The following is a 22,867-nucleotide window of genomic DNA, read 5'->3' as shown; positions in this document are numbered from 1 at the left end:
GATGGGAGGAGAGGCGGTTCGAAGGTAAGGAAGGAGGTGTGTATAGGAGTTATTGGGACGCAAGGAAACTGGAAAGGCTGGATGGGAGGACAGGAAGGGCAGGCTTAGTGGTGGTGGTGGTGGTGGTGGTGAAGGACGCGGGGATGTGGTGTGGGGCAGTGAGAGTTGAGAGTGTGACATGACCTGGATGAGCTAATGGACGGGCAGGTGGGGAGGTGGACAGAAAGATAGACAAACAAACAGACAGACAGACAGACAAACAGACCCACGTAGCCACCAAGTCACCAGGCCACACAAATAGAAGAACACGTGTAACAAAAAAAAATTAACACTGAAACCAAAAAAAAAAAAAAAAAAAGTCAGACGAACATACACAAATTACAAGCATATTTTAAGTTACTGACTGCATTACTACAACACTAATTCCTCTCACTTACTCTCACCCGCTCCTCTCCACCTCCTCTCCACCTCCCACTAACACACGCTAAGTCTTACAAATTATACCTCATCGACCCCTCTCACCACCTCCCTCTCTCTCTCCCTCCCTCCCTGCGTACTACTACAGGCCTCTCCCTCCCTCCCTCCCTAAGTCCTCCTCCAACCCTCTCCCTCCTTTTCTCCCCCTAACCTAATCTCATCTAACCTAACCTCCAGGCCCCTCCCTCCCTCTCTCCTCCTAACCTAACCTTACCTAACCTGACCTCCAGGCCTCTCCTTCACAATACAAGGCAGCATCAAGGGGAGGCGAGCACCGCGCCACGAGGAACAGACCAATGGGAGCCTCGATCTCAAACTCCACGGCCACACACGTCATTTTTCCGCATCAGTGACGAGATTTAAACGCCAATGAAGCATTTGGGTCCTCCTCACACACACACACACACACACACACACACACACACACACAGACCCGTCTCTCTCTCTCTCTCTCTCTCTCTCTCTCTCTCTCTCTCTCTCTCTCTCTCTCTCTCTCTCTCTCTCTCTCTCTCTCTCTCTCTCTCTCTCTCTCTCTCTCATAAAAAATGTGTGTGTGTGTGTGTGTGTGTGTGTGTGTGTGTGTGTGTGTGTGTGTGTGTGTGTGTGTGTGTGTGTGCGTGCGTGCGTGCGTGCGTGCGTGCGTGCGTGCGTGCGTGCGTGCGTGCGTGCGTGCGTGCGGGGAGGGAGGGAGGGCCGGGCCAGCCAGGTAATTAATGGGATTGCTAAGTAAGCACATGAAATTTGTGACCAAATAGTATTAGAGAAAAGTTAGAGCGCGCGCACACACACACACACACACACACACACACACACACACACACACACACACACACACACACACACACACACACACACACACACACACACACACACACACGGTTCTCGACAAAAAACAAAAATAATATGACAGGCAAACAGACTGAGGCAGATGGAAACACACACCACCACCAAAACAGACAGAAATACGGCATGGAATATGAAAGACGAAAAAACAGACAGGAAATACCGAGGAAAGACCGGAATACACAGCAAACAGAGAAACAGACGAGAATAAGACAGGAAATATAAAAGACACAGGAAAAAAACACAGAAACAAACAAAAGAACGTCGGAAACAGACAGACAGACAGAAAACTACACAAAACATAATAGAAACAGCCAGAAATGCACCACAGAACATAAGAAAAACAGACAAACACACACACAAACAAGAAAACAGACAAAAAACACACACAACAAAAAAAAAAAAAAATGCACTACGAAACACGACATAAAACAGACAAACGAACAAACAGACAGACAGAGAGAGAGACGAAGTGACGCGGGAGACAGGAGGCGTTCGGGATGAGAAGGCTGGACCGGAATTAGATATGAGAGAACCATCAATACAGGAGACGTTCTGGGCGAGAGACGAGATGAGGAGAGATACAAACACAAAGGCAGGGAAGAGAGGGAGGGAAGGGAGGGGTGACGGAGGAGAACGACGAGGGAGGGAGGGTTGAAGGAAAGAGGGAGGGAGAGAGGGAAGAGAAGTAAGACGAGAGATTAACAGGAAAAGAATGGCTCAGGGGAAAGGAAGAAAGGAAGTGATGGAAAGTGGGAATTTAGCGTAGCCTTCCTGAGCTGGAGTAGCGCAGGAGGAAGAGGAGGAAGAGGAGGAGGAGGAGGAGGAGGAGGAGGAGGAGGAGGAGGAGGAGGAGGAGGAGGAGGAGGAGGAGAAGGAGGAGGAGGAGGGCGTAGAAATTGACGAGGAGGAAAAGGAGAAGCAGGAAACAGATGAACAGGAGGATGAATTCAAGGAGAGGAACGTGGAGGAGAGAATAAGGAAAACGAGGGAAGAAGGAGAGAAAAGACGATGACGAAGGAGAGAACAACGATGGCAACGAGAAGTAGGAGGAAGAGGAGGAAGAGAGAGGCAACAACTCCACCGGCGCCTGCAATAGCAAACAGAAGGAGGAGGAGGAGGAGGAAAAGGAGAAAGTGAAAGACAAAGACGCGGAGGAGGCTGAGCATAAGAGGAGGTCGAGGGAGGGCGGTGTGCAGTGAGGGAGTTACTGAGCAGCAGCGCCGCCTCCTTCTGCTCTGAGTTCCGTGCGCTCCAGGCAACACCCACACACGCCCACGTACCAACACACCCACGCACAGCCCCACCCAGCCTCTACGAACACACCCACACACGCCAACACAACCCCATCCAGACTCACTCCAACACAGCCCCGAACACCCACACAGCAACACAAACCAACACATTTACACACAACCCCACTCCTCCCTTCGAAACACACTCACACACAGCCCCCACCCAGCCTCTCCCAAAACACCCACACAACAACATATGCATACACAGCTTCTCTCCTCGCCCAGCGCATCAACACCAACGCACACACAAACACACCTGAGACTCGCTCCCTCCCTCCACGTTCCTATCAGTATGACCTAACTCAACCTCACATCCCTCTGTTTTTTGGCTCTTTTGGTGACGAAGGGAGGGTGAAATCATTAAGCACAGGAAGAGGGAAGGAAGAAGATAAAAAATGGAGGGAAGGAAAGAGGGAGGGAGGGAAGAAAAGGAGGGAGGGAAAAAAAGAGAGCAGGGAGGGGAAAAAAAAGGAAGGAGTGAAAGAGAAAAGGAGAGATAGAGAGATAGAGGGAAGAGGAGGGAGAAAAATGGAGGAAAGATTGGAGAGAGAGGATGGGAGGGAAGGAGGAAAAATTGAACGGAAGGGAGGAAAGAGGAGGAGGGAGAAAGAACAGTGGTGGAGGGAGATAGAAAGAAGGGGAAGGAAAGGACGAAGGAGAGAGAGAGAGAGAGAGAGAGAGAGAGAGAGAGAGAGAGAGAGAGAGAGAGAGAGAGAGAGAGAGAGACTGGTTAACGCTAGCAAAGGGGAGAGAGGAGGGAGAGGGAGGAGGAAGGAGAGGGAAAAGTTAGTTATTCTCAAGCGGTGAGAGGCGAGTGGGTTAGCACTGCTCTGGGAGAGAGAGAGAGAGAGAGAGAGAGAGAGAGAGAGAGAGAGAGAGAGAGAGAGAGAGAGAGAGAGAGAGAGAGAGAGAGAGAGAGAGAGAGAGAGAGAGAGAGAGAGAGAGAGAGAGAGAGAGAGAGAGAGAGAGAGAGAGAGAGAGAGAGAGAGAGAGAGAGAGAGAGAGAGAGAGAGAGAGAGAGAGAGAGAGAGAGAGAGAGAGAGAGAGAGAGAGAGAGAGAGAGAGAGAGAGAGAGAGAGAGAGAGAGAGAGAGAGAGAGAGAGAGAGAGAGAGAGAGAGAGAGAGAGAGAGAGAGAGAGAGAGAGAGAGAGAGAGAGAGAGAGAGAGAGAGAGAGAGAGAGAGAGAGAGAGAGAGAGAGAGAGAGAGAGAGAGAGAGAGAGAGAGAGAGAGAGAGAGAGAGAGAGAGAGAGAGAGAGAGAGAGAGAGAGAGAGAGAGAGAGAGAGAGAGAGAGAGAGAGAGAGAGAGAGAGAGAGAGAGAGAGAGAGAGAGAGAGAGAGAGAGAGAGAGAGAGAGAGAGAGAGAGAGAGAGAGAGAGAGAGAGAGAGAGAGAGAGAGAGAGAGAGAGAGAGAGAGAGAGAGAGAGAGAGAGAGAGAGAGAGAGAGAGAGAGAGAGAGAGAGAGAGAGAGAGAGAGAGAGAGAGAGAGAGAGAGAGAGAGAGAGAGAGAGAGAGAGAGAGAGAGGTTAACATAACTTTGAGAGGGAAGAGAGTGGGTTAGTACTACTTAAACACGGCAGGGGGGCGGCGGAAGAGGGGAGAGAGGAAAGGGGAGAAGGAAGAGGGGAGGAGAGGGGAAGGAATAAAGGAGGAGGTAAAGATTAACACTGCATGGGGAGGGAAAATTCTGGAAATGATTCGACATAAACGGCTTAGACTGAGAGGAGAGGAAATGGGGAAAAAACAGGGAGAGAATGGTAAGGGGGAGGAGAGGAGGATGAAGAAGAGAGAGAATTAAAGCTGAACGAAAGGATGGGAATGGCGGAGAAGAGAAGCGACGGTAAGAGAAAAGGAGGATGGAGAGAAGGAAAGGAAGGAAAGGTGAGAAGGAAAGGGAATAGGAGAGGCAAAGGGAGGGAATGGAATGGAGGAAAAGGGGTAGGGTAAGGAAACGGAGGGAGAATTTGAGGATGGAGGAGGAGGAGGAGGAGGAGGAGGAGGAGGAGGAGGAGGAGGAGGAGGAGGAGGAGGAGGAGGAGGAGGAGGAGGAGGAGGAGGAGGAGGAGGATGTAATATAAGTGAGCTGTGAGTTTTAAAATGTTCACTATTATGTGGCGTTATGGCTGACCTTACAACCTCCCCCTTCTCTCTCTCTCTCTCTCTCTCTCTCTCTCTCTCTCTCTCTCTCTCTCTCTCTCTCTCTCTCTCTCTCTCTCTCTCTCTCTCCCAAGCACCTCCGCCTACACAGTCCCAGCACAACATGACAGCGACCCCCCTGCTCCACCTACCCAGGCAATCCACACAGGGCGACCTACCCACTGCATTCCCCTGGCTGCACTCATCACTCATCCACACAAAGAAGAATAAACGAAGAACAAGCAGCATCGGACCGTATGAAGTGATGAGCTACACCTGTAATCTAAAGTAAGAGATGCGCGATAGTAAGTCGAGTCATTACACACACATACACACGCACACACACACAAACAGGAGGAGGAAAAATGAGAGAACATCCCAGGAGAGAAAGATTCAGATTAATGGCTGAGTTGTATCACCCGAGAACCAACCCTGCCTCCCCCAACCCCCACGTCCGTTCCCTCGCCGCCGCCGCCGCCGCCGCCGCCACCACCACCACCACCACCACCCATACACCATACACCACACGCCTCAGAGCCACAGCAGAGCCACCACGTACCGCCACTCCCCCAGACCCCCTACACGCACTGGCCACGCTTTGCTCATTAGTGCACAAGGGAATAAGGAGCTGGGAGGACCTAAGCGGAACAGGGGTGGCGGAAGATGAGATACGTGACCACAACCCATAACATAAAGGCTTGGATCCCAACACCCCCTCCCGCGCACTGCACTCGACAAGGTGTTTCTAGTTCGTGTGAGCTTAATCACGGCTTTCATTTGATAAAGAACGGGGGAAATAAAGGGAAAAGCTACAAACACAGGGCGGGGAGTCGCTGAGTGGCTCGCAATAACTCAGGCGGTGGCGGGGAGACCAGGTGGGTGAGTGGCGAGCCGCTGCTGCTGCTGCTGCCGCTGCTGCCGATGGCTCCTCACACCCTACCGCAGCCGTTGTGAGAGAGAGAGAGAGAGAGAGAGAGAGAGAGACGGTCCCTTTCCCTGGCAGCAGACAGCACAGGACGGCGCTGCTAGTGTGGTCTCCGGGTACCCACACACCGGCACACACTTCGCGCAGACCGGATATTTTGGCGCGAGGAGGATCAGAGGGCCTTACGGCAACGGGGAGCGGGCGGGGGAGGAGCAGGGCGGCAGGCATGAGAGCAGGAGGCAGGGAGCAGGGGGCAGGGAAAGAGTAGAAGGGGCAGGAAAAGGTAAAAGAGGTGGAAGTGGCAAACCTGCGAGAGGTGGTTCAGGACGGAGGGAGGGAAGGCAAGACCACGCAAGGTTCCTATCCAGAACGGACCGGTGGGAGTAATCCTCTTACGGGCTGACGGGGACACAGACAGTATTTAAGCGGATGGCGGAGGAGCAGGAGGAGGCGCAGCAGTAGGAGGAGGAAGAGGAGGAAGAAGAAGAAAACCATCACGTATTTTTGCAGGATTAACACACAAACTAAACAATTTTCCTTATTTTTTTTTCCCACCCTATTTCCGCGCTCCGATATGACCGACGCTGCGCTGTCCCTTCCATCTCCTCCACCGTAAGACTCCACCTCCTTACCACCTTCACGGATTTCACGAGGTTGGGACGAAGAAGGAAACCCGGAAGACATGGACGGATGAACCCAAGGCAAAAAAAGAAAGGGGTAAAGAATGAAAGGACAGGTAAAGGAAGGAAGCGATTGGGACGCGAAGGAAAATGAGAGGTGGGGAATGGAAGGTTTAGCGAGTTTATGGATAGAATAGGAAAATGTATTGTAGTGCTGTGATAGAAGTCCGATGTATGCTGATGTTCCTGAATGGAGGAGAGTGATGTAGAAGTAGTAGTAGTAGTAGTAGTAGTAGTAGTAGTAGTAGTGATTGTGCAAGTGGTAGTTATAGTGCTATAAATGGTGATAGTTTGCTGTTGCTGTAAAAATACAACAAAAACAACAAAAACAACAACAAAAACAACAACAAAAACAACAACAACAAACAACAACAAAAACAACAACAACAACAACAACAACAACAACAACCATCCAACCAACCAAACAAAGAGAACAAACAGACAAAAACGAAACAAACAAAAAACAAACAGCAAGATTAATTGAGCGATTAATTTAATGCGTCACGACAAAGAGGATCATATGTCGATGTAGAAGAAGAAGAAGAAGAAGAAGAAGAAGAAGAAGAAGAAGAAGAAGAAGAAGAAGAAGAAGAAGAAGAAGAAGAAGAAGAAGAAGAAGAAGAAGAAGAAGAAGAAGAAGAAGAAGAAGAAGAAGAAGAAGAAGAAGAAGAAGAAGAAGAAGAAGAAGAAGAAGAAGAAGAAGAAGAAGAAGAAGAAGAAGAAGAAGAAGAAGAAGAAGAAGAAGAAGAAGAAGAAGAAGAAGAAGAAGAAGAAGAAGAAGAAGAAGAAGAAGAAGAAGAAGAAGAAGAAGAAGAAGAAGAAGAAGAAGAAGAAGAAGAAGAAGAAGAAGAAGAAGAAGAAGAAGAAGAAGAAGAAGAAGAAGAAGAAGAAGAAGAAGAAGAAGAAGAAGAAGAAGAAGAAGAAGAAGAAGAAGAAGAAGAAGAAGAAGAAGAAGAAGAAGAAGAAGAAGAAGAAGAAGAAGAAGAAGAAGAAGAAGAAGAAGAAGAAGAAGAAGAAGAAGAAGAAGAAGAAGAAGAAGAAGAAGAAGAAGAAGAAGAAGAAGAAGAAGAAGAAGAAGAAGAAGAAGAAGAAGAAGAAGAAGAAGAAGAAGAAGAAGAAGAAGAAGAAGAAGAAGAAGAAGAAGAAGAAGAAGAAGACTGGAAACAAAAGCAAATCAATGATAGACGTCAACACGGACTTCAGATCTGGAGCATCAAGCCGCTGCGCCCGATTGCTGGCACGAGGCAGGGAGGGAGGGAGAGGGAGAGGGAGAGAGAGAGTGGGGAGGGAGGGCAAGGCGGGAGGGAAAGGGAGGGAAAGAGGGCGATGAAAGAAAAACTCTGACATATAAACCCCAAAAAAAGAAAGATATGATAGACCGAAAAGAAAGGGATATAAAAATGGAGACAGAAAAAAATCCTTTAAAAATGTCAAATAGAAAAAGGAAAGAAAATGTTTTAAAAAATTGATGCCTTTAGGTACCGGACGAAAAGTTAAATTACACTACACAATAACAAACTTTAGACTTAACTGTTGTGTGAATAAGTACTGTTATAAAGTCCTGATAATATGCAACCTTCAAAAACAATATGCTTTATGTACTAGAGATCACAATTATCGTACAAAAAATTAAAGCACAATTATTATAATCTCTGAATAATAAGCTGAAACTTATTACTGTGTTATCCAAAGTTTCAGCGCCATATCTTGAACTGTTATAACACCTGTAATGGAAGTTAGTCTGGCTTCAAGGGTACGTTCATAATTCTCCCGACAGCTTAACAAAGATTCTGCATTATCAACTGGAAAGGTGCTTAAGAATATAACCTTTTATGGCCTTTGAAAATCAGTTGTTACGAGAGCCCTAAACGCTTTCAGGATAAAGGCCACGTATAAAGACAAAACCTAAGCAGGTCTGAGTTTCTCCTTCACTTTTCCACTCATTTATGATTATACGTAGAGTCGAAACTACATGGTGCAGTAAAACGTAGTGAAGCTCATTTGTATAGCTATTTAACAGTACTCAGGCACAGCGCTCATGTCCGTCTGTGTGACCCTTGAGCCTCAGGTGAGCAGGAGACTTCTCGCCGCTAAGCAGACTGCGGCACGACCAGGCTAACACAATTGCAGGCGTTCTCAGTCGGGGATTTCATTGACTGGTCCACCACAGCAGACCGCGTGTGTCATGTGCCGTCTGAAATGGCCCGGACCCAACAAACCGACGCTCTCACATATTCGTGGCTACCCTGGTGTGCTAATTATCCAACAAAGAGGAGCGCCCGCCACAAGAGCGAGGTGGCCCTGCAATCAGGCAGCCCGCCGCTTTATCAGTGTGGCGGCGAGGCTCGCCACCACGGCGTGACGGGGGGGGTCTATTTTTAACACGTAATGTTGTTGCAGTGCTCGCCTGTGTCGTGTAAACAAATCTTGGTGGGGTTTATAATGATCCTTGTCTTCATGTGAGTTGCAAGCCGTCTGTTCCCCAGTACGATGCATTACCGCTATAAATCTCTCAGAATATCTTCCCTTGAGACATTTTTTCCACGCAATAGATCGCACGACGCTCTTCTGTCTCATTTAACGCTACATAAACGCGCTGGTGAATTTAATTTTCGGATGCACTCACGTGAGACTTTCCTTCAGTGAGATATGACGTGTCTCTGGAATTACGTACATTCATTAGCGTCTCTAAGAATGGATATGAGAGGAGTAGACATCCAACTCATTTCAGTGAATTTTCTGGTATAGTGATAGTCAGAAACTGCGTAACATACAATCTTAACTTCTACAGTATTTAGGGTTCTTTTCAATCACGAGTTCCCTAATTTGCTATGAATGTGACGGTTTAAAGTTTTGAAGGGAGGTTCTCAACAAAGAAGCCTCAAGATTGGGTAAAAATGCTAAACACAGTAGAAAATTGAGTAGAGTTACTCGACTGCTGATCACGACAGTACAAGATACGCAGGACGCATCGATACCAGCACAGGACACGAGATGAAAGCTGCTAGTGAGGCAGCTAAGGCTGGCCCGCACCTCTCCATCAGACATCGCTGCTCTGAAAGCCTAATATCAATCTGCATTCCTATATGCAGTATTCACCTCGCGCAGCTCATGCCGCGGCTGTGAGAAAATCTTGCATAGACACTCTATTCTTTTTTTTTTCCAATCTATTTCATATCCGAGAAACTTTACATGTAGTGAGTTGAGGCGACGGATTCTGGGTGTCGAGATAGGTACACTGGTGGATGGAGTGGTGAGTGGAAAGGTGGGTGGAGGAGTGAATGAAACAGTGTGTGGGATGGTGGGTGTGATGTGAGATACAGGTATAACAGGTGGTACCAAATCTATTTCTATTTTCACCAACTATCCCTCTAATTCTTTTACGCATATGAAAAAAAAGTGCCACCTAATGTTGACTTTTCTTTTTCTTTTTTGGGGGAAACATTAATCTTAAGGTCTGGCGCGCTGTAATGTGCCTTTTCTCAGGGAATGTGACACTGGTGGACATTTTAGTACACGCGAAGATTTTTTTTTTTTTTTACATCACTGTAAACTGAGCTCTTCACTCATTGGTGTCTTGATGAAGCAACCCGCAGAACAAAAGACGGATTGTTGTCGCTCTTGCATCCGTATTCAGAAACGCTATGCTCCCTTACCACGAGTATTCTCCAAGGCCACAAGGATGATTAGCTGGGTTCTCGATAGTGTTTCTCCTGTTAATGAAGAAATCTTGTTAACCTGTCACTAGAACCCGTAAAAACATCCTTAAAAACCCGTCTAAAGCCTGGTTAAAGCCCTTTGAAAGCAGGAATGTGGCGCAGAAGTGTATTAAGCAAAATGTAACACAGTGGTGTGGTCATTCAGTGGTTCAGTTACTCTCTGCACTCAATTCACTCTATTTCACGTTTCTCCTAAATCGTACAGTCCACTGATCTGCTGACGGTCTCCTTGGAAAACATGTTATTTGATGGATTCTCGGGAAATCAGGACAACACAGAGGGAGTGAGTGTGTCAATGTGGTGTGTGACTTGACCTATGACCGTGACCAGTTTGACCACCACCACCGTCACTCTGCCCTCGCCCTCAGCCTCCACACTTATCCCATCATTAGCCTCGAAACAAAAAGTCTAATAAAAGTGTCTTATCCATAGTGAGAGTAATGATAAAAGCACCACTGGAAACGATTTTTTTTTTTTTTCGGTACAGAGTTTTATTGACATTATTCAGTTCGAACGGTGTGTGTGTGTGTGTGTGTGTGTGTGTGTGTGTGTGTGTGTGTGTGTGTGTGTGTGTGTGTGTGTGTGTGTGTGTGTGTGTGTGTGTGTGTGTGTGTGTGTGTCTTCGTTCATTCATTCATTCAATCTACATTTCCTACCTCCACCACAGTCAAGACAGTAGTTACAACACACACACACACACACACACACACACACACACACACACACACACACACACACACACACACACACATTCAGCCTGAACACAACACATTCTCAACTAAATAGAACATTCTCCACTGACGTCAGGAGTGTGAGGTGCCAGCCAGCCCGAGAGAGCGCGTGGGTGGCAGGCCATCTCTACGCAAGCAGATTACACCCACTTTATATTATCCAAGCCTCACCACTTTTTTTTTCTTTTTTTTTTTTTTGAGCTTCACGGCCATTATCATAAATCCCTCTGCAGTGTGATATATAATTGGTTGTGCTTTGGTTGTATTCTGGGTACAAGCGTTATAGACTTAATGCTAATAAATGAGTTGCAAAAAGCCAGTAGGCCTACACGTGGCAGTCCTTTTATAAAACATACATACCTAAACATGCTTTTCATCCTTAACCATAAATTCATCGTTTCGCACAAAGCTTCCTATTGACTTTGCACTAACAGCGTGATTACTTAGTCTATTCCAGCTGTCCAGGTGTTCAAATTTTGCCTCAAGCAGACACCTGTGCTCCTCACGCTCTGTCACGCCGCTAATCTGCGTCCTGAGCCTCGAGTCACGTGATGGATGGCAAGGCTTGATGAAAATAAATAAATGTGAGTGAATAAGTTAATGAAATAACTATAATGATAAACAAACAGCAAATTACTAGACCGCTTAGAAAGTCAGTGCTACATCAACATTTACTAAGTCACTTGTCATTGCTCTCTCTCTCTCTCTCTCCTCTCTCTCTCTCTCTCTCTCTCTCTCTCTCTCTCTCTCTCTCTCTCTCTCTCTCTCTCTCTCTCTCTCTTACCACATCGTGCCCGGTCCATCAATGTATATAAACAAAACAGTAAGCTTACGATTAATCCAATTCCGAAAAAAAAAGAAGACTAAAAATAAATAAACAGGTAAGTAAATAAATAAAAGAACAATACACCACAAGAAACACCCAAGAATTTACATAAACATCGAGGCGTCGCTGTTTGCACTCCATACTCCATTAACCCCGCGCTCCTCCATCACTCCTGACGCAGGCATCGGAGCGTACAGGCGAATGCAGCCCCCCTGGCGTCGGTCACGGCACTCACGGCCACCTGGGGACATCACCTGACGAGAAGAATCACGCGCCCATCCTATAAAACCAGCCAGCATACTACTTCTTTCGTTTTCTTTTTTCCCCAGCGGGCGCCATCGATTTGAGACACTGGCCTCAAATGCACTTCTGATCCGAGTTGCGTCCAAATTGAAGGCTTGAAGGCAGCGCGGGACCTCTTCCTGTGGGTTCTGGGGCCTCGCTGGACGGCAAGTGTGTGTGTGTGTGTGGTGTGTGTGTGTGTGTGTGAGTAAACTTACTGCGTCACCTTCCCTGCAGGCTCGAGGGTTAAACGCAAGCTTGGGTATGAGAGGAGATGTCTGTGTTCATCTCTCGTCTTCCTCGGTTCATGAAAAGTGGGGTATATGGCAGTGGTGGTGGGAGGGGGGAGATATTGGTTGTTGTGGTGGTGGTGGTTGTGGTAGTGGTGGTGGTGATGATAGGAAGAAGAAGAAGAAAGGAGGAGGAGGAGGAAAACAAAAAAAACACGTAGGAGAAAGAATATAACAACAACAACAACAACAACAACAACAACAACAACAACAACAACAATTATAGCAACAACAGCAACAATAATATGTCAATTTATATAAGCACCAGTATAGACCATTATACCGACTCATCACCACACCAATCACCACCACACGAGACAACCATCGCAACAAGCACTTACACACACACACAGAGCACACACACACACACACACACACACACCTGTAGCGACACCAACAGGAGTTGTTAATAAAACATTCAACATTTCCTACCACCTACGAGAATAAAAAACAAAATAAGTAAATAAAAGATAAATAAATAAATAAAAATGAACCACGGAACTGAAGCTTTGTTCGGTCACTGTGAACCGCTCTTCTCCCCACCACTCCTCCCCCCAAAATCTGCACTCCCACCAGGCACCTCCTCCACTCCTACCTCCACCTCTACGTCCACACCCTCAGATCAAGCCCTCACGGAACCCCCTGCCCCATGAACAACCAGCCCATCACCACCTACCCAGCCACGAAACAAGCCTCTATTCCTCCCCCTTCCCTTCTGTCCTCTCCTCTCCTCTCCCCACCTTCCCCTTTCACAATTCATCTCCCCCCACCCACGAAACAAGCCTCTATTCCTCCCCCTCCTCTTCTGTCCTCTCCTCTCCCCTCTTCACCTACCCCTTTGACAATTCAACTCCCTAACGTTCCCTCCTGCCCTCTCCCCACGCCACCCCCCCACAACAAGCCTGGCCGTTGGTTCCTGTTCAGTGGGAGACCTTGGCGAAAAACAACAGAAGTGAAGGTACAGAATAAATTTAAATACAATGAGAGCAAATACATTTATCTACGTTATTGCGAGGTGTGTGTGTGTGTGTGTGTGTGTGTGTGTGTGTGTGTGTGTGTGTGTGTGTGTGTGTGTGCAGCTTTCTGTCGTCAGGTAATGCTCGTACATCGCTGAAATTTAGGAGGCGAAGAACAAGGAGGATGAGGAGGAGGAGGAGGAGGAGGAGGAGGAGGAGGAGGAGGAGGAGGAGGAGGAGGAGGAGAAGGAGGAGGTGGTGGTGGGAAAAGCAGCAGCAACAACAACAAAAACAACAAATAGAAACGCAAAACACACACACACACACACACACACACACACACACACACACACACACACACACACACACACACACACACAGACAGGCAGAGCAGGCCGCGATGAACAGTTATGAACCCCGATAATGCGAAACTTGTAGTAAGTAATGTCACAGTCTGTACCTGGAACTTCCTTATTGCCGCCATAAAGAGAGAGAGAGAGAGAGAGAGAGAGAGAGAGAGAGAGGAGAGAGAGAGAGAGAGAGAGAGAGAGGAGAGAGAGAGAGAGAGAGGAGAGAGAGAGAGAGAGAGAGAGAGAGAGAGGAGGAGAGAGAGAGAGAGACACACAAGGGAAGCTGCAGGAAGCCAGTAGGCCTACAAGTGGCAGTTCTCTGTGTAATATATGTACCTTGTGGTCGTACGTACTCTCTACTCACTTATCATCCCTGTCCATAAATTTGTCTAATCTCCCCTCAGAGCTCCTTTATGACTCTTAAAGCTCCCCAAATCTACAATGGTACCGTATCTACCATTTTTCGTCACACACGCTTCGATATTTCTACCAGACGCGGGCAGGAGGCAGGAGGGATCTGGGTAGCGGTAAAATTATTGGAAATCTTATACTCTTCCCAAGGAATATAGATAAGCAAGTCGACGCAAGAGGTAGGTAGAGTGGGGAGGGGGAGGAGAAGAGATGGAGAGGCTGTACCTACCCTTGTGGGGTCCTGGAAGGGAAGGGGGTGAAGAAGGCTGGTGGGGAGGCGAGGCAGGGATGGGAGGGTATTGGTTTTGCTATGAATACGAAGTAGGTCAACGCCTCCCCTGCCAATAATTCTAGTCTTTGCCAACTCAACTCGTCCCCTGACATTACCGTGAGGGGAATGGTAAGAATGGTGACCCCTGCCAGCGAGGACTTGCGGGATAACTGGCTACTTTCCTTGTCTGCTCCGAGAGAGGACGCTTTTTAGCCCCCCCTAACTACCTCCCAACACGCCCCCCCTCCTCCCTCTGCCATGTCGACCTATCCCAACTGTACCCTGCGAACAAGTGATTATCTCTCTCTCTCTCTCTCTCTCTCTCTCTCTCTCTCTCTCTCTCTCTCTCTCTCTCTCTCTCTCTCTCTCTCTAAAAGTCTGTACGGGGAAACATTACAATAAAATACGTCGCCCTTATTAAGAAATCATACTATTTTCTTTTTTTCACGTATTTCACCATCAACTACTACAACTACTACTACTACTACTACTACTATTGATCACTCCCCACAACAATCTAAAGAAGCGTCGTGTGTGTGTGTGTGTGTGTGTGTGGGTGTGTTTTGTTGATTCGCTCGCTGGCCTTCTCTTCTAATACGGCTTCCCGTTACACACACACACACACACACACAGATGAAGTATTGTTCCTTCTCCCTTCCTCTCCGTTCCCTTCCGATCACGCAGCGCGGCGGTATTATTAATCCCTGTGACCTACATAAAACGAAATCCAATAAGAGTAATACATAAACCAACTAACTTCTCGGGAGTTACTGATGGGAGGAGCTGTTCAGGAAAAGACGACGATCAGGACGAGGCTTTTTAGAGAGAGAGAGAGAGAGAGAGAGAGAGAGAGAGAGAGAGAGAGGAGAGAGAGAGGAAGAGAGAGAGAGAGAGAGAGAGAGAGAGAGAGGACGCCAATCACTCAAGTCAATGTTGTTTTATAGGATTTTTTTTTTTTTTCGCTGTGATTTCTTTGTGACTTGTTGTTTTTTGTCGCTATTGGGAGGCACTCAAAAGATACAAAAAAAAAAAAAATGGATGGGCTTTTGCTGTTCCTTTACTCACTATCGTCTTCTCTCCCATCTCTTACTCTTCTTTCTCTTCTTTTACTTTATTCCTTTGCATGCATGGCCCTTCTAATTGTGTCAGATATGTAACTCTTGCTAAAATATGTCATCTTAAACACACACACACACACACACACACACACACACACACACTCCAAATAACCGTCTAGTCAAGGCCGGGAATTTGTTAAAAAGGCGAAATTACCACTACCGATAAATTGGAGGGCAGTGCTGGGCGGAGGAGGGAAGTTTGCGGTGCTTAGGGATATGGCGTGGTGGTGGGTGGCAGGGCGAGGGGGCGAGGGAGGGATAATGGCCCCAACATAGGAGTAGGAGGACGATAGAAGGGGGGGAGGGCAGTAGATAGGGTTCAAGTTATTGGGGTTCACTGAATCTTGTTTCTACGGCTCGTTTATCATCGTTTAGATTAGTGATGTTGAAATGGATCCCGTTGAGTTTAGTTATGTACAGATGAATTGGTGTACCTATGCATGTATTGAAGGTGGTGTATGGTACGTACCTCTTCCTCTCACCAGTCCAGAGGTAGGTTTAAGATGTGTCGATCTGGTCACAGTGATTGACGCTTGACGTTCAATCTAAATTCGCTTAACCGTGCACTTTTCTTTTTTCGTGTGTGTGTGTGTGTGTGTGTGTGTGTGTAGGGTTCTGCTGAGACATAGATGGAGTTACCTGTGAAAGAAACGTGTAACTACGGAAGTATACAATCCCTTATCTCGGTGTTACTATCTCTTTTCCTTCTAAATTAACCCCCCATTCCCACTAACTTACTGAACACACACACACACACACACACACTAATGCACAAATACTGTCACCCCGGCAAGAGTGCTGCCAAGTACTCACCACGTCAATCAGCTGGGAGAGCTTGAGCTTGATTCTGACGGTGAGCACATCAGTCACGTTCACGACGGGCCGCACCAGTTTGTTGTAGTTTGATAGCAGGTCGTCGTAAAGCCGTTTGGCATCCGGATTACCACACTCGGCGGGTGCCAGCAGGCCGACCAACACCAAGAAACTAGCCAGGAGGAGCTTGTGGGAGGTGGAGATTGGTGGCCGCGCCCGCAGAACTCCACTCCCCGCTGAAGGACTCTTTTTGCTGCGTCGAGAACCATCCGTCGCATCCTCAGCTCGCCACGGCCACACTGGACGGGCTTCAGGAATTGGGCGCACGTGGGACCAAGTTCCTGATCCTGATCGCCCAAGCGAACTAGTCTTTTGTCCACGGCACCCTGTTCCTGCCGCTGCGGTGTGTGGCAGACGTGGTGACAGGCATGAGTGTGTGGTGGTGGTGGTGGTGGTGGTGGCGCCGGCATTATGCATAGTGGTGGTCTCGCCGGGGCTGCTGGATTGATGGCACAGAGACCGACACTTTAAAGTGGCCCCTGCTTGCCTGGGGGGCACAGATGAGTGCCCTCCTTGACTGAGGGGCAGCAGCGGACCGTGACCCGGCCCAATAGCACACCGTGCAGCCACTGGCTCCCCCATGTCTGCCGAGACCGACCTGGCCTGCCCTCGCATCCTACTCTCCACTCCCGCTACGTGGTTGGTGCCATGGTAGGTCGAAGGTGTGGTGATTCGAGGTGTTTGATTAATGTAAGGAATCAGGGCACCTTCTGTGTCAGGACTGCGACCGCTGAACTTCGCCTCGAATGGAACAGTTCTCCTTTAGTGAGGCGCGGACGACGACGACGAGGCCGCCTGGCACTAAGCTCTCCTGGGGCTCCTCATAGCTACCTCCAGCATCATGGTCCTCTTGATGCAGGTGCTGCAGGTCTCTGCTCTTCCCTCTCGATCAGGCAACGTCACACTCACTACACTCCAGCGCTCTCACTCCACCCCACAGTGCACCTCACAGTAATTACATGCAGAACGGGAGGAGCCAACACTAAGCACCGGCGCTTGGGCAGGGCTGCCAGGGAGAGTGGGCAGGGGCTTGAAAGTGTGAGAAGGAAGCCCTTATCCCCCGCCGACAAGTAGAGTCGAGCGCGCCGCCACTCACGACCACTGCTACAGCGCCACTAGCCTGCTTGGCCTCACATACTTCACACCCGGGGCTGCGCATGTGCACTGAACATTTCATCCCGAGGTATCGGCGCCTCGACCGCCTCCCTTTCCTTCACCACCGCCTCCTTTTCCTCCTTACCCACCCACAACTCTCTGAGAGTAAGCATATAATTGTTTTGTCACTCATCATTGCTCGCGGGACGGAAAGAAGGTCAGTGCCCTCCAATGGGTCACCGGAAGCCGCCGCCGAATGACCGGCTGATGAAGAGGGAGAGCGGCGGGGGAGTCACTTTTCTGGGAGGCACGGATCTGTTTGGTGCTCGCTCTCCCCAGGTTTGTACTTGTCACTTGGAAAGAGAGGAACAAACCTAGGAAACGAAAATTGAATTAACAAACTGTAAGTTCGGCTAACATGAACCACGGGTACAGTACAGATATTCTACTTATATATAAATAAATAAATAAATAAATAAATAAATATATATATATATATATATATATATATATATATATATATATATATATATATATATATATATATATATATATATATATATATATATATATATAATTTTTGTTTCCGGGGAAGGGGGCGGAAGGACCATTCATTTCAGACTAAACGAACCTCTAAACTCTAAACTGCGTAGTTTAATATGAACCACAAAACATCCAGCGATGATCGCAATGAAAACCTTCGTTTATGATTTACTGAAAAGTACAAAGTAAACATAAACTGTGAAACTCCCTGCCTGCTTCTGTATTTCCTCCTTCCTTTGACTTAGACTCTGTGAAGAGGCAGGTCTCAAGACAATTATTCTCCAACTCTCGATGATCCGTTTTAACATTTGTTTGGGAAGTGACACCTCAGTGCGACTTTTTTTCTAATTTTCATTTTCTTTGACCAGTATCCCTCTCACATAAAAAAAAAAAAAAAAAAAGGAAAGGAAAGGCTCCGAAATCATCCTACAAGGAGTTAAAAGCAAAAACCCTGTGAAGACGAAAGTCCAAGAGGTAAGCAATCCTACATGCATAGTAGAGATATGTAAAAAAAAAATTAAAACTACATAAATAAATAAAATAATTTAGACAAAGAAAACTAGCTAGCGCTAAAGAAAATAATGAAGTAATAATGATGCCACAATCCAGTGCTCTTCCATTCATTGCATTTTTGTGTTTTTTTTTTTTCACTTTTTTTCTTTTCTTTTTTTTTTTTTTTTTTTTTGTAAATGCGTTGGTGTATTGCTGAAGGGAAGGCTGGCTGTCTCCGTATCTATTCTTACGGTCAATCAAACAAATAAAGCAAAGGAGCTTTCCCCTGTAAGCAGCTTTTCCCCACAGTTCCTGGGAAGTACTAAGGGCCAGTCCCCTAATGACCGCCGTGCCCTGCCTACGTGGATCAAGATGAGTTTAATCTACCCGGGTCACAACAGTCCTGTCCTCGTGCGGTTGTTCCTTCCACGTGAACTCTGCCATAAAGATATACCAAACAATATTCTTAGCTATCTCAACATGAATTAGCAGGAATTATCTGTATAAAACCAATGCATCTTTCTTTTTCTCCTCTTCTCTTTTTATTTTTAGTCTTCCTCCTCCTCCTCTTCCTGCTGTTGCTGCTTTTCTTAAGAACATAAGGACATCAGAAAATAAAGGAAGCTGCAAGAAACCACCAGGCCTACACGTGACAGTCCCTGTATGAAGCATACCTGTCTATATCCTCCTATCATCCCCATCCATAAATTTCTCTCACGTTATTTTAAAGCTTCCTAATGACTCAGCATTAACAACCCGATTACCAAGTCCATACCATTCATCTACTACTATATTTTGAGAACTAATTCCTTCCTATCTATATTTTTAATCTAACTTTTTAAGCCTGAACCCAGCACTTCTTGTTCTATCCTGATTACTGATCCTGAGAATTTTGTTCGCGTCACCCTTGTTATATCCCCTTATATCACCTCTATCTGATCCCCTCTTAACTCACGGTTCTCTAAGGAATGTAAATTTAAGAGCTTCAATCTCCTTTTGTAAGAAATACCTCTCATCCCCTGTATTCTTTTAGTCATTTTCTTCTGTACTGATTCTAATAGACCTATATCCTTCCTGTAATATGATGGCCAGATCTACACAGCATAATCTTGATGAAGTCTGACCAGCGACAAATATAACTTTAATATTACTTCGGGACTTTCACTTTTAACATTCCTAAAAATTCATCCTAATTCCTGATTTGGTTCATTTCTGGTCTATATGTATTGTTCTCTCAGACGAAGATCAGAGCTAACTATAATTCCTAAATCTTTTTCGTTTCCTGATGTTACCAAAGCTTCGTTGTTTATTGTGTACCTACTGTGTGGGTTTCTTCTACCTACGCTAAGTACTCTATATTTGTTAATATTGCATTGCATTTGCCATCTGTCCGTCCATTCGTTCATTCTGTCTCATTCTATCTTAGTCTGCGTGCAAGGTCATGGCATCTGAGTCTGACCTAATTAACCTATCTATCTTCGTGGCATCCGCAAATGAGTTAACCTTGCTAATAATCCTACTATTAGATGATTAATATATCTTCTTCTTCTTCTTCTCCTTCTTCTTCTTCTTCTCCTCTTTCTTCTTCCTCTTCTTCTTCTTGTCCCCCCTCTTCCTCATCTTCATCTTTTCTCACCTACTATTACTACTACTACATACTGCTGCTGCTACTACTACTACTACTACTACTACTACTACTATCTATCTATCTATCTATCTATCTATCTATCTACCCAACTATCTAGCATTATAATTTTTTCCTCATCATCCTCCTTCTCCTCTTTTCTTGCGTTCACTCCCCACAGCCCTGGGTCCACATAATCCTTATCGGAAGGGGGCAGCATGGTGTATAAAAGGTGGTGCTTCTGCCAGACCAAAAAGAAAGGCAATAGGTTAATAGGTTGTTCTCCAGTGTACCCATAGGAGATGTTATTGGACAGTCGCTTCCCTCCCTCCTTCCCGCCTTCAGGTGGTTCCAGTGACTTCATTATTTCAGACATTCCGGTCAAAGTCAAGTGTTCCGCGGTCCGCCGTATGATGAAGGGACTATATTCTGAAACATTTCTGCGCCGCACCTCCACTACATTGAAAGGGCTCTGCTTGAAGTTACACGGGTCTTTAAGGGTGTTTTTTTTTTTTTTTTTTTTTAATGGTTGCAGTGGCAGATTAATAGTAGGAACATTCCTGAGAACCCGGCTAATCATTTCGGTGGGATTGGAAATAGTCGTGGCTCACTGAGAGAACAAGGGCAAAACTTAGGTCGCGCTTTGAAATGCAGGAAATACATGGAGCTTTCGAAGGAATTATTTTCAAAAGCCATGGAGATTATTAGTAGTGTTCTCATGGATGTTTTTCACATTGATGGCACGGATCTTGGTTAAACTTTCCTTGGAATAATTAAGAATATCTTTGAAACCTTCCACCAAAGTCTGGCAAAAGCTGTCGAGATAAAACGCTGAGATGTTTGAGAATACCGTCACTTGTTGAGAAATGTGCAATCATAACTTCAACTCAAGAAACTGATGATGGTGAGGAGGGCGGCAGTGGTGGCCAGGAGTAAGGGGGCAATGTTCCCTACAGTTCAATACCATCCAACTTTTCGCATCACACTGACTAATTCAACATCATGCACCGCAACGAACACTGCCGTGCGCCCGTGTTGGCAGAAGGGGACTTCAGTGCTGCGTGGGTGCGAGTACATGAACCCAGCTTGCTTTCTCTCTCTCTCTCTCTCTCTCTCTCTCTCTCTCTCTCTCTCTCTCTTTCTGATGCAGTTCATTGTATTAAGTTATTAAGCCAGTACATGAAAACTACGTTACTTAAAGAAGAAAAATATAGGTAGACATAAACAAAATGCGGCTTCCACGCTGATGGCTGGTGGCAGTGACCGCAACACTGAAAAGCGTGGGTGGTCAAAAGTTAAGGTTTATTATTGCGACATAAAACTGTAACCGCATGTGTTTACTCGTGTGTTTGTGGTTGTTATTATAGCCAGTATTTGTATGAAGAGCGACACACACACACACACACACACACACACACACACACACACAGTCTTTCTCATGAACATTAATGTGGCATCGACAGTGGCAAAACATACCAATATATTATCATAAAATACATAGTTAACACAATATTTATGGGGTGCAATCCTCCCGTAACTACTGGACCACCAAGGTACGTGACACAACTGTTTGCCAGCAGATGCCGAGGTGGGTCTGTGGTCGTCTAAGAGAACTTCGATAACAAACGGCCCTGCCTTGTTCATGTTGGCCCATCTCTGAATAGTCCTCTTGCATTCCCCTGCCCTGCCGTGCCTCCCCTCTCTCCTGGGTCCATCCTCCCCTTGCCTCCTTCCTCGAGAGACCATCGTTTATCTCCCCATCTCTCCTAAGGGTCGCTACTGGAAGACTTCAACTGTTATCACGCCTTACCAGAGTGACTGAGCTGCCACACGGTGCTGCAACAACTGTCACCGCACCAAATGATCGGAGCAGCAAATGATCGGTGTTGCCGCCCCACATGCCTTCCTCTGAGAAAAGGCTGAGCAACGTTGTCTTCACCACCTAGGACGAAAGTCGCTCCCGAGGGCTTGGCTCACTGATGCTGTGCCTGACGCTTCATCCCGGGGACTGTCTGAAAAGAGAGAGAGAGAGAGAGAGAGAGAGAGAGAGAGAGAGAGAGAGAGAGAGAGAGAGAGAGAGAGAGAGAGAGAGAGAGAGAGAGAGACTGTCAACACGAACCTGAATAAGAAAGTAAATAAATTAATAAAAAAATTAACTTAAGAACAGGGGAAAATAGTATAAGAGAATATAGATAAGTAAATAAATAAGTAGATAAATAAATAAATAAGTAAATAAATAAATGAGTCGAAATACTGTAGATTTAAACAATTACTAGCTACCTATGATCAGAGAAAAAAAAAGAAACATTATGGAAGAACACAATATATGTAATATGATAATAATAAATAAAAATAACCAGTATTAATTAATGTATAATAACAACTAGGAATGAAAATTCAGCAAACTATGTGCACAAAGTGATCAGAGTTTCATAACACGTCTGTACGTTTATTCAACAATTAGCTGGTAACTTTTTATTATTTATTTTCACGATACATCCTCTTCACTACCGCATGCAAGCAGGGTCTGTCTGTGGTAAGCTGTCTTCCTCCAACACACTCGTCTCCCAGAGCTTGCCACAGTTAAGAACAGGAATTCCTCATCCTCTTATTGTTAAAACGGTACTTGCTGCGTGCAATGAAAACTTTAACTGTATCTTTCTACCAATCGATCTGTCTATATATCCATCTAACAATCTAACTGCCTATTTGTATGCAATAATTATAATAATAAAAATAATAATAATAACAACAACAACAACAACAACAACAACAACTACTACTACTACTACAACAACAACAACAATCAACGATGTAATAGGTGATGCTGCTAGTAGCTGAAAATAAATAATGAAATTGAAATTCATGAAATCCTAAAATACAAAGTATGATTTATATGAAATGAAGCTGAAAAGAAAATATGAATAATAAT

General features: G+C 46.0%; 1 protein-coding gene across 1 annotated transcript in view; it reads right to left on the bottom strand.

The window, feature by feature from the left end:
• The window catches only part of LOC135101849 (uncharacterized), a 49,216-nt gene extending 32,275 nt beyond the window's left edge, over window positions 1–16,941 (bottom strand). Inside the window, exon 1 of the mRNA XM_064006129.1 lies at window positions 16,122–16,941. Coding sequence (XP_063862199.1) covers window positions 16,122–16,796 — 675 coding nt within the window. The 5' untranslated portion in view covers window positions 16,797–16,941. The remainder of the gene's footprint in view (window positions 1–16,121) is intronic.
• Window positions 16,942–22,867: the final 5,926 nt, after the last annotated feature.

This window comes from Scylla paramamosain, chromosome 7 (assembly GCF_035594125.1).
Source record: "Scylla paramamosain isolate STU-SP2022 chromosome 7, ASM3559412v1, whole genome shotgun sequence".
Lineage (NCBI taxonomy): Eukaryota > Metazoa > Arthropoda > Malacostraca > Decapoda > Portunidae > Scylla > Scylla paramamosain.
Note: the sequence above shows the minus strand (reverse complement) of the source record. Positions and strands in the feature narration are given on the sequence as shown.